This window comes from Schistocerca serialis, chromosome 8 (assembly GCF_023864345.2).
Source record: "Schistocerca serialis cubense isolate TAMUIC-IGC-003099 chromosome 8, iqSchSeri2.2, whole genome shotgun sequence".
NCBI lineage: Eukaryota > Metazoa > Arthropoda > Insecta > Orthoptera > Acrididae > Schistocerca > Schistocerca serialis.
In genome coordinates, this window is record NC_064645.1 from 319,901,300 (window position 1) to 319,915,296 (window position 13,997).

General features: G+C 39.1%; 1 protein-coding gene across 1 annotated transcript in view; it reads left to right on the forward strand.

The window, feature by feature from the left end:
• Positions 1–2,364: 2,364 nt before the first annotated feature.
• LOC126416188 (histone acetyltransferase KAT7) overlaps positions 2,365–13,997 on the forward strand; it is a 596,712-nt gene continuing 585,079 nt past the window's right edge. Inside the window, exon 1 of the mRNA XM_050083770.1 lies at positions 2,365–2,493. Within this exon, the coding sequence (XP_049939727.1) occupies positions 2,476–2,493 (18 nt within the window). The 5' untranslated portion in view covers positions 2,365–2,475. The remainder of the gene's footprint in view (positions 2,494–13,997) is intronic.

Below are 13,997 nucleotides of genomic sequence, written 5' to 3' on the forward strand. Positions count from 1 at the left end.
TCGGCTGGTATTTTCTGTGCCTTTTCTGTGGCATTTAACTGTATGAATCACAGTATTTCCTAGATAATTTTAACATTTTGTGGGATTGATGATACAGGCAACCAATGGCTAATGGCCACATCTAACCAAAAGAATGCAGGGAGTTGTAGATAGCCATTTAAGCCATATAGTCCAGGGACAGAATTTTGACTGGAGAGACATCATGTAGGCCTATGGGGTTCCCCAATGTTCACTCTTAGGTCCACTACTGTTACTCGTATATGCCAACAATCTTCTGCATGTTACACAAAAACCAGAATTTTTTGCAGATGATACTAGTATTGTAATCAATCCAAACATACGTACAGAAACAAAAGACATGATAAAGTTCTTAAAAGTATCATTAACTAGTTTTCTGCAAATGGTCTTGCCCTCAATTTTAAAAAGACACAACATGGTCAGTTCTGCACTTCTAGAGGTACCATAACAATGAATGTGTAATACATGGTGAGGAAATGATAAATAGGTTGGAAACTCCAAAATTCCTAGGAGTCCATACTGATGACAAATAAAAAAAAAAACAATTAAAAAAAAATTGAAACTTAGTTCAGCAACTCTTGGGGAGAGGCACATTAGTAAGCTAACATATTGTGCGTATTTTCATTCAGTAATATTCTATGGAATAATGTTCAGGGGTAACTCACCTGTAAAACAGAAAGACTTCATTGTGCAAATGTGCTTTAAGAATAATATGTGGTGCTCACCCACAGTAACCTTGTAGATATATGTTTAAGAGATTCGGCAATCTGGCTGCTGCTTCGCAGTGTATTTATTCCTCAGGCAGCCTGTTGTAAATAAATCACTGCAGTTCAAAAGGAACAATGAAGTTCATAATTACAATACCAGACGAAAAAGTGATATTCATTACTCCATATTAAGGTTGTCTTTGGCACAAGAAAGGCTGCACAATGCCGCTAAAAAATTTTTGATCCCTTGCATAGTGACATAAAATGTCCGACAGATGGAAAGGTAAAATTTGATAACAAACTGAGAAACTTTCACTTTGAGAACTAGCTTATGAGTAAAAAAATTTAAAAAGGTTCAGAATGTAACTGTATGTACAAATTAATTTGCAATGTGAATGTACAATGTATCCGCTATCAGTATTTGTAATTGTTAAAATATATTTCTGCTTTATCAATAAAAGTGAAATGTGTGTGCTGAACCTTCCAGACAGGCAAAAATCAAAACACCACACCAACCTGAGTATGGGGTGTAGTTTTTATGCACCGCCTGTTGTCGGCACAGTTTCCCTTAACACAGTTCTTGACTGTTTCCTACTACTGACGTCCCTGAGCTATCAGAATAGTTGGCAGGAAACAGTGGTACGTTAAATTCACTTCTACCATTGACTGAAAATAGCTCAGTCGACGACATTAATTCTTATTTCATTTCATCTGCTGACGATACACAGAATCAAACGCCTTGACTTCTGTTGCTGTCTTGTGCAAACCACAAAGTTAATGTGGGCTAACAGAGGAAATGCATCTTCTTGGCAGTGCGTTGCTCACAATAATAATTAGACAAATAACACAATCATGGAGAGCACGACTCGTTATAAAAATCTGCTGTAAAGTGCTGCAATTATCCAGATTTTGCTCATCCTTTTGTTGTTGGCAGCAAGATTACAACCAAGACATTATTTGTGCTATTTAAAGACATGCTCAGCAGTGTGTAAGTAATATTATCACCTCAGTCGTGGCATCTCGCATGCGTGTTTCTGAGTATCACGTTGAGGAAGAACTACAGCTCAGACTAATACAAAGTTAGTTTTCCTGAATTGAAAATAATATTCGAACAACACTTCCACCGGTAACGGTTTCATTGGTGTGTTTGATGCCCCAAATGTTTCCATGATAAATGCCTTCTTGTAAGTAATACTTCTGGGATCGTTTTCTTTCCGTTGACATTTCTGTACACTCTTCAGCTAATTGCATTGCTACAATTAACGACATATAACTTAACGTCAGTTGTCGCCATGTTGAATAAACAAACAAAACACCGGAAATTCCGGCATGCATGCGCATTTGTTTACGTTTACTGGACTCCAAAGGCGATGGTTGGTGGATGTATGTATTAACTTCTCACTGCGTGTGAAAACCCAGTTAAAAAGTTTTTTGACGTTTCTGGCTTTCACCTCAATATGCTAACAGAAGGTTTCCACAGGCAAATTGGTTCACATGAGAATTTCTACACGTATGCATGTGCAGGCTTCCGGCGTACATGGGAACGCACATATTAATCGTTTTGTCAGAAAGAAATTATTTTGGAACATCGACTGTCAATATATCGATAGTCAAAATGGATTCCGTAGAATGGAGTATCTTTGACGAGTAGGTGTTTGCGCGGTTTAATGTGTTGATTGTAGATGTTTTAATGTTTTGACAGATACGCGGTGTTATTGATCATTTGCTGTCGGGTAGGCTGCGGTGAGACATGATTTCAAAAGAAAAGGTAATGTTATGCTGAGCTTGAATACTAATAGAAAATACGCTGACTTAATCATAACTATGCGTTTATTGACTGTTGTAACGAGCACAGCATCTGTATAAGCTTTAATTTTCAGTCAAAAGTGTAACTTTCAGTAAATCCTTAAGCGAAATATAACAGTTCATGAGCTGCACAGTACAACTAGACATCGAATTTTATACAAAACAGTGACTGCCAATCCGGATTTGCTTACAGCTGACTATCTACGCTTCCTGTTTTGTGAAAGTTTGAGTGTTTCTAAATGACGTTGCTACATTTAGTGGATTAGTTTACGTTTATCGTCGATGCAATATAAAGTGTTTCTTATTAATGTTACTGTGCGTGTAAAATGTAGCTAATACTAAGTATGCTTGCCTTTGTTTACGTATTACGAGGGACTATGGAAGTAAACATTTGTAGCTTACTGAAACACTGTAGTTCGCTCATTAAAGCGTGCTGTTATTGCTTTTGGCACATTCATAGTGTTATTGTTTTTGTTTACCCCTCATATTTAGGGTTCGATTTGCTACTATCAATAGTAAAACATCGAAGGTAAAGTGCCTTGTGTTTTATCTTACTTGTTTACATCCGAAATCGTGGTTAACTGATAGCTGGCTTCTAGGTCCTCAAACTACATTGAAGTCAGTTGGCACTAACCGTACGAAACTCGAAATGTGCCAATCATTTTACAAGTTCGTGGTAAACGCGCGTTCAATAATTTTGAATCATTGGATTATCTTTTTCCTAGAATTAGCAAACACTTTCATCAGTTTCATTTCGATAACTGCTGAAGTATCCTGTATTATGTTATATAGCTTCAATGGCATTTTTATCGGCAAAGGCATGTGTCACACTGTTGCACAGTTACATACGATATAATCTGAGATACTTGCCCTATGCATTAAGAAGTATTCATCGGTAATACTTCGTTCTTTTGCCCTGTTAGTGGAGGTGTTAATGCATTTGTGCTTGGAAAACTTTAGGGGTAGTGTATTATGTAAAATCCAGAGCAAAGGATGATTCTCGATCTCTAAGCAGAGTCAAAATGAACCCATACTCAGGAAGTGAGTGCTGTGGAGCAGATGCAGGAAGTCTGCATTGCCTTCCCGCAAGGTCCTAATGGATGTGGTTTCGCTATTGTCCTCCTCTGATCTGTTACAAAGTGTCATATGGATGACTGTGATGATTGCATGTGCAGCATAATGTTGGATTTTTTATGGATGAAACCTAGTCCCAACAGGTAGCCAATGTCTCTTGAATAGCACCAAGGCCGTCACTGAGCTTATCATCCCCCATCCTACAGGCCTATCATCATCAGCAGTGTCACATACCCTCAGTTCATGATATACTCTGGAGAGGTTTGGAATTTAATCTAGAATGTGCCACTACTTTTCCCCCTTTTGCTGGACAAATACTGGCAGTGAAAATTTTCCTCCATGAGGATTTGGGCCAGCTTACCTCAAAGTTGAGTGCTACTGTGTATGCTTGTGTTAGTGACTTTCTCTACAGAGGCAGTTGAGCCTAGGTATAGAGGTTCATTTTATACAATGTCATCAGTTTGTTTGTTTATTGTGGTAGGAGATGTTTCATATGAAATGTGAAAACTCTATGATAATCTAAAAGGCTTGTGCCAATACCATGGCAAGCGACATTTAAAAAGGATTCGAAAGTTTCACTTCTTTGTCAGATTTAGTATCTATGGAGCTCAAATGACTTCACAGTATTAATTGAACATGAAACAGTTATAATAAAAAAATAACAAGCGGTTACAACTCAAGATCTCTGTTGTTATGTGTGCCTAACATACAGATAAGCCCCACAGCACCCACCATCCCCCAAAATATAATATTCACAAATAAACCAAATGACACATCAGTGATATGAATGTAAAAGAAATCCCTAATATCAACTAAACACCCATTAGTACATTCACAGTAAAACCCAAAAACAGGATAAATGTATATTAACAACATGCTTGCTACTCAAAAAACAAAATTGTACAAAAATAACTGCTATAGTCTGTTGGAAAACAAACCACTGTAATACACTCTTCTTTATCATACGAACCAAGAAATGAATATAACTAAATAATTTCTACTACACCCCCTGTCCTGTGTCAATCCCGTCTGCATACCCCTATGAAATACTCCATGAGAAAAAGGCCCTTGCAATCAGAAAGAAGCATATGAAAGTTAAGTAAATAAGCAAGCTTTCAGAGCCAGTGGCCCCTTCTTCTGGCAGAAGGGTTGAAGGGGAAGGAAGAGGGATGAAGGAAAAGAACGGACATGGTTTATGAAATGGGGAGAGTTTGGAAAAGTCATGTGGAACACTGGGTCACGGGAGGACAGACTGATTCTTGGGGACTGCACTTGTCCTGTAAGTCTCCCCTGACATGGGACTTTCCTGAACTCTCCCCATTTCCTAAACTTTGCCAGTCCTTTTCCTTCATTCCTTTTCCTTCTCCAACAACCCTTCTACCAGAGGACAGAGCCACTGGCTCAAACCGAGCAAGGTGACGCAGTGGTTAGCACACTGGACTCGCATTCGGGAGGACGACGGTTCAATCCCGTCTCCGGCCATCCTGATTTAGGTTTTCCGTGATTTCCCTAAATCGCTTCAGGCAAATGCCGGGATGGTTCCTTTGAAAGGGCACGGCCGATTTCCTTCCCTATCGTTCCCTCACCCGAGCTTGCGCTCCGTCTCTAATTACCTCGTTGTTGACGGGACGTTAAACACTAATCTCCTCCTCCTCCACTGGCTCAAAAAGCTTGCACATTTACTTAATGTTTCTGTGCATTTTCTTCTGCTGCTGCTTGGTGAGTAGATTTTTTGTCTAACCAATTACATTATATTTTAAAGACTTGATTATTTTTGTTGAAGAAACTTTAAAATATACAGCTCCCCACTCTTGTTTCTGCAAACAATCAGTAAATAAATAATTACTCTTGGGCATAAATACATACAGCTGATTGACACCAGACATAATAAATAAAATGTATGATATTGTAGATCACCTTGCTAGATTTTATGAACCAAGTTTCCTGTTGAATCAGATTTCACTCAACAGCTCCCCATAAAAATGGGTTGAAATCATTTTGATAGGCTTTCCATGGTTATGGGATTTTATATGACCCACCAACGGGCCTGTACCAGACTCCGAAGGAAGTCTATAATGCTTGAAATATCGTACAGTTCGTCTGTCAATGTATGCATGTTGAACTTCACAGTTAAATCCATCACACATAACAAACTCATCATCCACTTCGCTGCTAGAGACTGCCATATCAAGCAGCCTACCTATTTCATAAAGCTCTCTTCTCACAGGCCGACTTTCAAATATAATGTCCATGTTTGACATTGCTACGTCTAAGTTCAAAAGCCAACAACCAGTCCCAAATGCTTCTGTTGACCCCTGCTCAATGTGCTTGGTGCATTTACTTTGCTTTTCATCTCCAGAAAATCTGTTTTAAAGTTTTGCAGCTCAATATTGAGCTACGTCCAGTGTTTCTTGTTGAGCCGTATGCCATTAGGGGAACACCTCATGGGGCAGTTGGAACATTGTAATTTTTCCATATCCTGGACTTCACCTCAGTCATGTTTGTTGTCTGCTTCAACTTTGAAGCCTCGTTTAATGACATGTGTTTGTACTGGTGCTACACCGTTCTGTTGTGATTCAATGTTCTCCAAATCTTCCAACATGATGTTTTGCCACGGGGCATCTCTTGTGAGGCAGGATTGGCTTTTGGGGGCTTATTTAGCTCATTGCTAAAGAATCTCTTGTGTGAAAAAAGTCTTTCATGTCCATATGAAGCAACATGTAGAGCATTTATGTTAAAATGAATGGTCGAGATTGCAATAATATTTGTTTATTTACTGGTTTTGGCTTATGTTAAACTCATCTTCAGAATTTTTGGCTCTCTAGTGCTGGCGGCTCTGTGGTTTTCTTGTGATACCACGATTGTACACCATGCATGATCATGTTATCAGGAGAAAACCAAGGAGCTGCCAGTACCTGCCATAGGGGATCAAAAATTCTGAAGATAGCTTTAATGGGAGCTCAAACTGGTAAATAAACAAATATTATTGCAATCTCTACTGATAATTTTAATATAAATATGGCATCAGGTTGCTGCTCTCCATAGACAGTGTTGTCTAAGTTTATGATGTAGAGCATGGCACTCATCGAAAGTCTGTTGAAATATTTGTGTGTGCTCATATACAATTGTTTGGAATGCGGGTCTAAGAATCTGGCCAGTTTGTATAGCTTCCCAAGTGGTGTAGGTTTCATGCATCCTGTTCTAACCTGCTTGTGTCATGTAGGCTTGTATTGCTACAGTTGTGAAAAGATACTTGATATTAGGTGATTTAAATTAAAACGATATGATATATTCAGTATTATATGTCTACTTACTACCACACCTTTCATGTTGTAACAGTAAGTTTTGTTAAATATTAGCATATCTTATGGTTGCAGGGGCCAGTACTATTGGTAGGTATGTGTAAACTGCAAAACATAAAAATATTCATAATCCAATCTAAACACCATAACAGCAGCTTATCTCTAAATTTCTGGATTAAATTGCAGTTGTCTAGCCTCTATAGTGATTTAAGGTGGATAATACTAGCTCAGAGAAAGGGAGAGACCAGATTAGATCATTGGAAGAATGCTAATGAAGTGTAATTCAGCCACCAATGCATTTAGAAACATTTTTATGATTTTTCCGAATGTAGACACTGAAATGAATAAAGATACCAAATCGTCATACAAGGTATCCTAAAAACATTGCAACAATGCTTGAGGGGCTGTATAGGATGTCTTGAGGAGCAAATTAAGTATAGGAACCCATGTCTATAAACATCGTCCAATGATGCTATCGAGCATCAAAGTTATAGATGCCAAGTCATACCACTAGGCCACCCCTTTCGCAGCAAATATTATTTCGTACCCTGACTGACTGTAGGTAGAATGTTTCACAATGTTGTTTGTTATTCAGTGATTGCAGCTGATTGTCATGATCGCCAGTAGAGAAGATTGAGCTAGCAGCTACATAGAAAAAAAGCCTTGTCTCCTGTGAATGAGATGATCTGTTACCTCGGATGATGGTTTTGGACATGGGTTTCCATCTACAGTTTATTTTTCTTCTGAAACCCTCTAAAATCTGCAGTATTTTTTGGAGTAAAGGAGGAAACTGCAGATGGAAACCTGTGTCAGAAACCATCATCCACCAAGGCAACAGAGCATCGCATTCGTAGGAGATGAGGCTTGTCTACACAGCAGCTAGCTCCATCTTCCGCACTGGCGATCATGGCAATCAATAATGATCACTGAATAACAAACAACATTGTGGGATGTTCTGCCTCCAATCTGTCAGCATACAAAGTCACATTTCTTGCCAAAGGCTGGACTAGTAGCAGGTACCGGCATCTATAATGTCAACACTCAGTAGCATTATTGGATGATGTTTCCAGAAACAGGTTCCTAGCCTCGATTTGTTCCTCGAGACAACCTCTACAAACACTCAAAAGTTTGTCGCAACATTTCTGGGCCACCCTGTACAGTGTCAGTCACATAACTGAGAGCTGAAATCACATAGCCGAGCGTACAAACTTGCTTTCTTGTTAAGAGCCCACACAGAGCTACTCTGTCTTGGCTCTGTAGCCAGTGTGATAGTCACATGTCATCCGTCTTACGTGCTTGAAGCAAAAACAATGTCAATTTGAAGAGAGCTAGTGTTCAGAGATGGGAAAATAAAACTCTAATACAAACAGTAATTAAACATATGCAGTATGTGGTGTACTTCAGACTTCTGTAGGTAGTTATTAACAATAATTAAAAAGTTTCATACATATTATTTGCCATGGACATTCGTCTCCCTATATTTGCCAAGAACAGTTAGGCACCATTGTACTTCAGAAACAGATTAAGTGATACTATCTTGTCTCATGTGGCTGTTTGTTGATTTGATGAGTGTGAATACTCATTCTGACATTCTTCGTTTAAATATTTAACAGTAAACATTTTACTTCCCTTTGAAAATGATTGTTCTCTCCACTTCGTGCATTGGACACAGAAGTACCATTTCTTGCATTGTCTGTACTGAATGCCTCAATGACAATTATTTCTCATGTGCAGAAATCTAATAACCATTGGCAGCTTTTTACATTCAGCAGAGTAATTGTTGCTCACCATTTGAGCACTAGGAGCATTGTACAAGCTGCAATAGGTGAGTCTCTGCATCATCTCAGTGAATCTACATCTATACTCTGCAAACCACCATGAACTGCATGGCAGAGGGTACATTCCATTGTACCTCTTATTAGATTTTCTTCCTGTTCCATTCATGTATGGAGTGTGGGAAGAATGATTGTTTGAATGCCTCTGTGTGTGCAGTAATTATCCTAATCTTATCCTCACAATCCCTATGTTAGCGTTTGTAGGTGGTTGTAGTATTTCCCTAGAGTAATCATTTAAAGCCAGTTCTTGAATCTTTGTTAATAGACGTTCTTGGGATAGTTTACGTATGTCTTCAAGAGTCTGCCATTTCAGTTCCTTTAGTATCTCAGTGACACGCCCCCATAGATTAAGCAAACCTGTGACCATTCATGCTGCTGCCCTTCTCTCCATACTTTCAATATCCCCTGTTAGTCCTGTGTGATACGGGTCCCAAATACCTGAGCAATATTCTAGAACTGGTTGCACAAGTGATTTGCAAGCAATCTCTTTTGTAGACTGATTGCGCTTACCCAGTATTCTACCAGTAAACTGAAGTCTACCACCTGCTTTACCCATGACTTGAACCTATGTGGTCATTCCATTTCATGTACCTACAAAGTGTTACACCCAGGTATTTGTACTAGTTGGCAGATTCCAACAGTCACTCATTGATATTATAGTAATAAGATACTATGTTTTTTCGTTTTGTGACGTACACAATTTCACATTTCTGAGCATATGGAGCAAGTTGGCAATCTCTGCAACATGTTGAAATCGTATCAAGATCTGACTGAATATTTATGCAGCTTCCCTCAGATAGTACTTCATTATAGATAACTGTATCATCTGCAAAAAGCCTAATTTTACTATTAATACTATCTGCAAGGTCATTAATATACAACATGAACAACAAGGGTCCCAACACATTTCTCTGGGGCACACCCAAAGTTACGTCTTCATCTGATGCTCATTCTCCATCCAAGATAACATGCTGTGTCCTCCCTGCCAAAAAGTCCTCAGTCCAGTCACAAATTTCACTTGATATCCCATACAACTGTACTTTTGAGAATAAGTGTAGGTGCAGTACTGAGTCAGATGTTTTTTAGGAAATCAAGGAGCACTGTATCTACTTGGTAGCCTTGATCCAATGCTTTCTGTATGTCATATGAGAAAAGTGCAAGTTGGGTTTCACATGATCGATGTTTTTGGACTCCGTGTTGGTTGGCATTGAGGAGGTCATTCTGTTCAAGATACCTCATTATGTTTGAGCTCAGAATATGTTCTAAGATTCTACAACAAATCAATGTCATGGATATTGGACAGTAGTTTTATGGATCACTTTTACTACTCCTCTTGTAGATGGCTGTGACCTGTGCTTTTTCCAAGGACTGGGCACACTTTATTGTTCCAGGATCTACAATAGAATATAGCAAGAAGCAGGGCTAACTGAGCCACAAATTGAGTGTAGAATCTGACAGGGATTCTATCAGGGCCTGCAGCTTTGTTAAATTTTTTAACGATTTCAGCTGTTTCTCAATGCCACTGGTGCTAATAATTATTTCATTCCTCTTTTCAGTCATACAAGGATTAAATTGGGGCAATTCTCCTATGTTTTCCTTTGTTAAAGGAACATTTTAAAACAGAGTTAAGCATTTCAGCTTTTGCTTCATTACCCTCAATTTCAGTTCCTGGCTCATTCGCTAGGGCCCGGACACTATCTTTGGTGTCACAGACAGCCACTACATACGACAATAATTTCACTGGATATTGTGAAATGTCATTTGACAATATTCTGCTACAGTAGTTATTGAAGGCATCGCGCATTACTCTTTTGGCAGCCAAACGTGTTTCATTCAGCGTCTTCCTATCTGTAGCCATACACTTTGTTTTACGTGTATTATGCAGTAATCTCTGTTGCTTTAGAAGCTTCTTTACTGTGAATATATACCATGGAGGTTCCCTACCATTATGAACTGTTCTGTCCAGTGCATATTCAACTATTCTTTTAAACTCGAGCCAAAGTTCCTCCACACTGTTTTTTTTTTTTTTTTTTTTTTTTTATCTAGTTTACTGAATATATATCTCTTTCTGCTTGTTTCAGTTGTCCATTGTACTTTGGTAATCATTGTTGTCTCAGCTGCATCATGGTTACTGATACCAGTTTCAAAGTGTACATCCTCAAAGAGGTCAGATCTATTTGTTGCCATTAGATCCAATACATTTCCATCATCCTCTGTGCACCTGACCTATTTAGGGGGACCATACAGTTCTCAACCCTGTTGTGCAAGTCCAGGAAGTCGCAGCCTATCTTGTCAGAGAACTTTCAGTGTCTCTGGTTCAGTCCTTCCACTCAACTTAGAACCATAGGGCCATGATTAGTTCTGGTGACAATTCTGCAAATTGTGAGCTTCATTGAAACTCCACACTCAAAGCTGACCTCCTCTATCTTCTCTGCCAGTTGCTGGAATGAACAAAGAATGACCCTGGACCCCAGATGACAGGCATCATTTGTTCGAGCTTGTGCCACAGTCTGCAGTTGGTTGCACCCTGTTCTTCTCAATGGCTGCCGGGATAGCTCCCAGGCATACACACAGAGTGCACACTTTCCTGTCCCTTGCTTCCACTTCCCTAAGGGGTACTATCATTCGCCACACGTTTGAACTGCCAACAATTAATAGACCCCTACCCTTTTGCATTTGCTTCCTGCTGACACCGGACGGAACAGGTTCCCCCACAACAGGTGAAGTGAGTACCACTGGGCCAGTTTCAGTGAAAGACAGCATCTCAAACTTGTTGGTTAGGTGGATTGGTACAAAATGCTGAGTCCTCTCTAATCCCCATCCACTCTGTACATGATACCTAGGTCTACCATTGACACACCACTCACAGTCAAGTGAGCGGGTAATGACAGATCCTATACTTTCTGCAGAGGAGACAGGATCCACAGGAGAGGATAGTACTTGAGGCACCTCTGGTACTGGTATCACAGGTTCACAACTGCAGTGAAATAGCGGTACAAGGTCTGTGAGCAAATGTTCTGTACATTCTGGGTGACGCTCACAATATTGTTCTAATGATCTGACATCTTACAGAAATAAAAGCACACTTAATCCTGTAATCTTCCACTCAAATTAAATGAATCAAATCAGAAACCATCAGACTGATCTGTGATTGTGTGGTTGATTTGTGTTTGCCTCCCAAAATACCACGATTAGTGAGTGGGCGATAAGAAGCCTTTCACAGCTAATTCCAGCAAATGCTAGTGATGGTGGCTTGTCATTGCTTGTCTTTTGCTGTAGTGTCAACTTAAAAACAAATTGCACTGGATACATAAGTTATCTGGATGGAGGCAAAGTTCAGTAAAAGTGAGTGCATGTGGTGTACAATTTAAATAGGCTTCACTTCTTATAACTCTTGTGTGCAGAAAAAAGTAAGAGACAGTTTAGATTCCAGACCAATTGCTGGTTGAGACAATTACGGCCCTGTATAAAGAAAAATGTGTGCCATACCTACTTGAGCAGACATTATTAAAGAAGTGTACTTGCAACCAGTGTTCCCATTGAGACCTAATTTACTGCTACTACGTTTTTTTTCTCCCCCTTCTTCTTCTTTATTTTTCCATTTGCTCTTGTTTCTTTCCTTATTTTCTCACTGAACCAAATCAGAGCAGCTAATATAATAGTACCTCTTGCCATTGCATTTGGTACTTGCTTTAGCGATGGTATTCACAGTTTCCTTATTAAACCTTGCTGCTGTGGGAATTTTTCTTGTGGGACCTGCAAAATACCAGACTAATCTGTGACAGTTGTAAAGCAAAACTGGTTTATGCAAACATGATGAGGTACTGGGTAGCAGCCATTACTGAAAATATCTGCCGATATCTCTGCTCCAGTTTTTAGTTGGCATTGTTAATTGTAATTTAGTTTCTGATTGTTGTTGTTGATGATGACAGTGATGATGATGATGATGATGATGATGATGATGATGGGCTAGAGGTAGTTTTCAAAAGTTGAAGTGCCATCTTTGGTTCCATACAACTGTTAATATTTTGCGCCATGTAGGTCTACAACCTAGTAAATCTTCCTAACAAGTCATCATTGTATAACACACATTTTAACTCCTCTATTTGCCATTGTGACACACAAATATTATCATTTATTGCTTTCAAACTTTTATTAAAAATGTCAGTTGAAAATTTGTATTAATTAGTGTAGCTGTCAACTTATTATTTATTTATTTGTTGAACCTGTAATGTAAATGTGAAGTACTATGTTAATACAAATTGCTGTTAAAACACATCTGTGTTTTGCTAAATTAGCTTGTTACTTAATGTAGTATTTTACACCATTCATTTTTATGTCCTTGAGAATAAGAAATTTGTATTTTTTGTAATGTACTTGTTGCAGTAATGCCAAATGATGATGTGGGTGTGTGGTGTCCTGTTTTGCATCTTGTCATATCTACTCTCCTTAACTTGTCTGGAAATGTATCTTTGCCACATTAGATGGCAGTGATAAGTGAAAGTTCCTCTAACCATGTGCCGTGTTTTCCTTGTGTGTTGCAGGCTGTGTGATCGATGCAGCGCACTGTAAGCAGCAGAATGGTCCAGTATTAAGTTGGAAACAAGCCAAGATTGTGTTTGTGGATAGCCAACCAGATGGAAACGGTCATAAGGCAACAAAACAAATATACTCATAGACATCAACCACATCACACAACATTTCAAAGCCTTTTCTCCTGTAGGACACACATAATCGTATTTTAGTTTACGGCATGTTGGCGGGCCACTTGCCTGCATATTGTATTAAGGTTCGTCTCAGTATCCTGTAGAACCTGGTCCTCGAAATCTGGTGTATGCGCAGTCTGCCACTTCTCTTCGTATCCACCTGTCTAAAAGGACCCATAACCACAGAAATACCCAAAAACGACTTGAAATATTGTGTGATGTGATTGGAGCCTGTAAGAGTACTTCTTTTGGTATAACTGTGCTGTCTCTTGACCATTTCCATCTGCTCGGGCACACAAAAACAACACCATTTCAGCTTGTTGCCAACATGAATACCAGCCCATTCTGCTGCTTACAGTATGCTGCATCAGTTGCACAGCTTGCAGCTCACAAGGAACACACATCATGTTGTCAGAGGAAATTTCATTCGTGAGAGCCATCTTCTGTGGCAACAGTTTATTTTCAGACACATGTTCATATGAATTTTTTTCCTCCATTTCCAGTCAGGAATCAGTCCCTGCAGTTTTTTGGTTTTGTTAATATTCACCC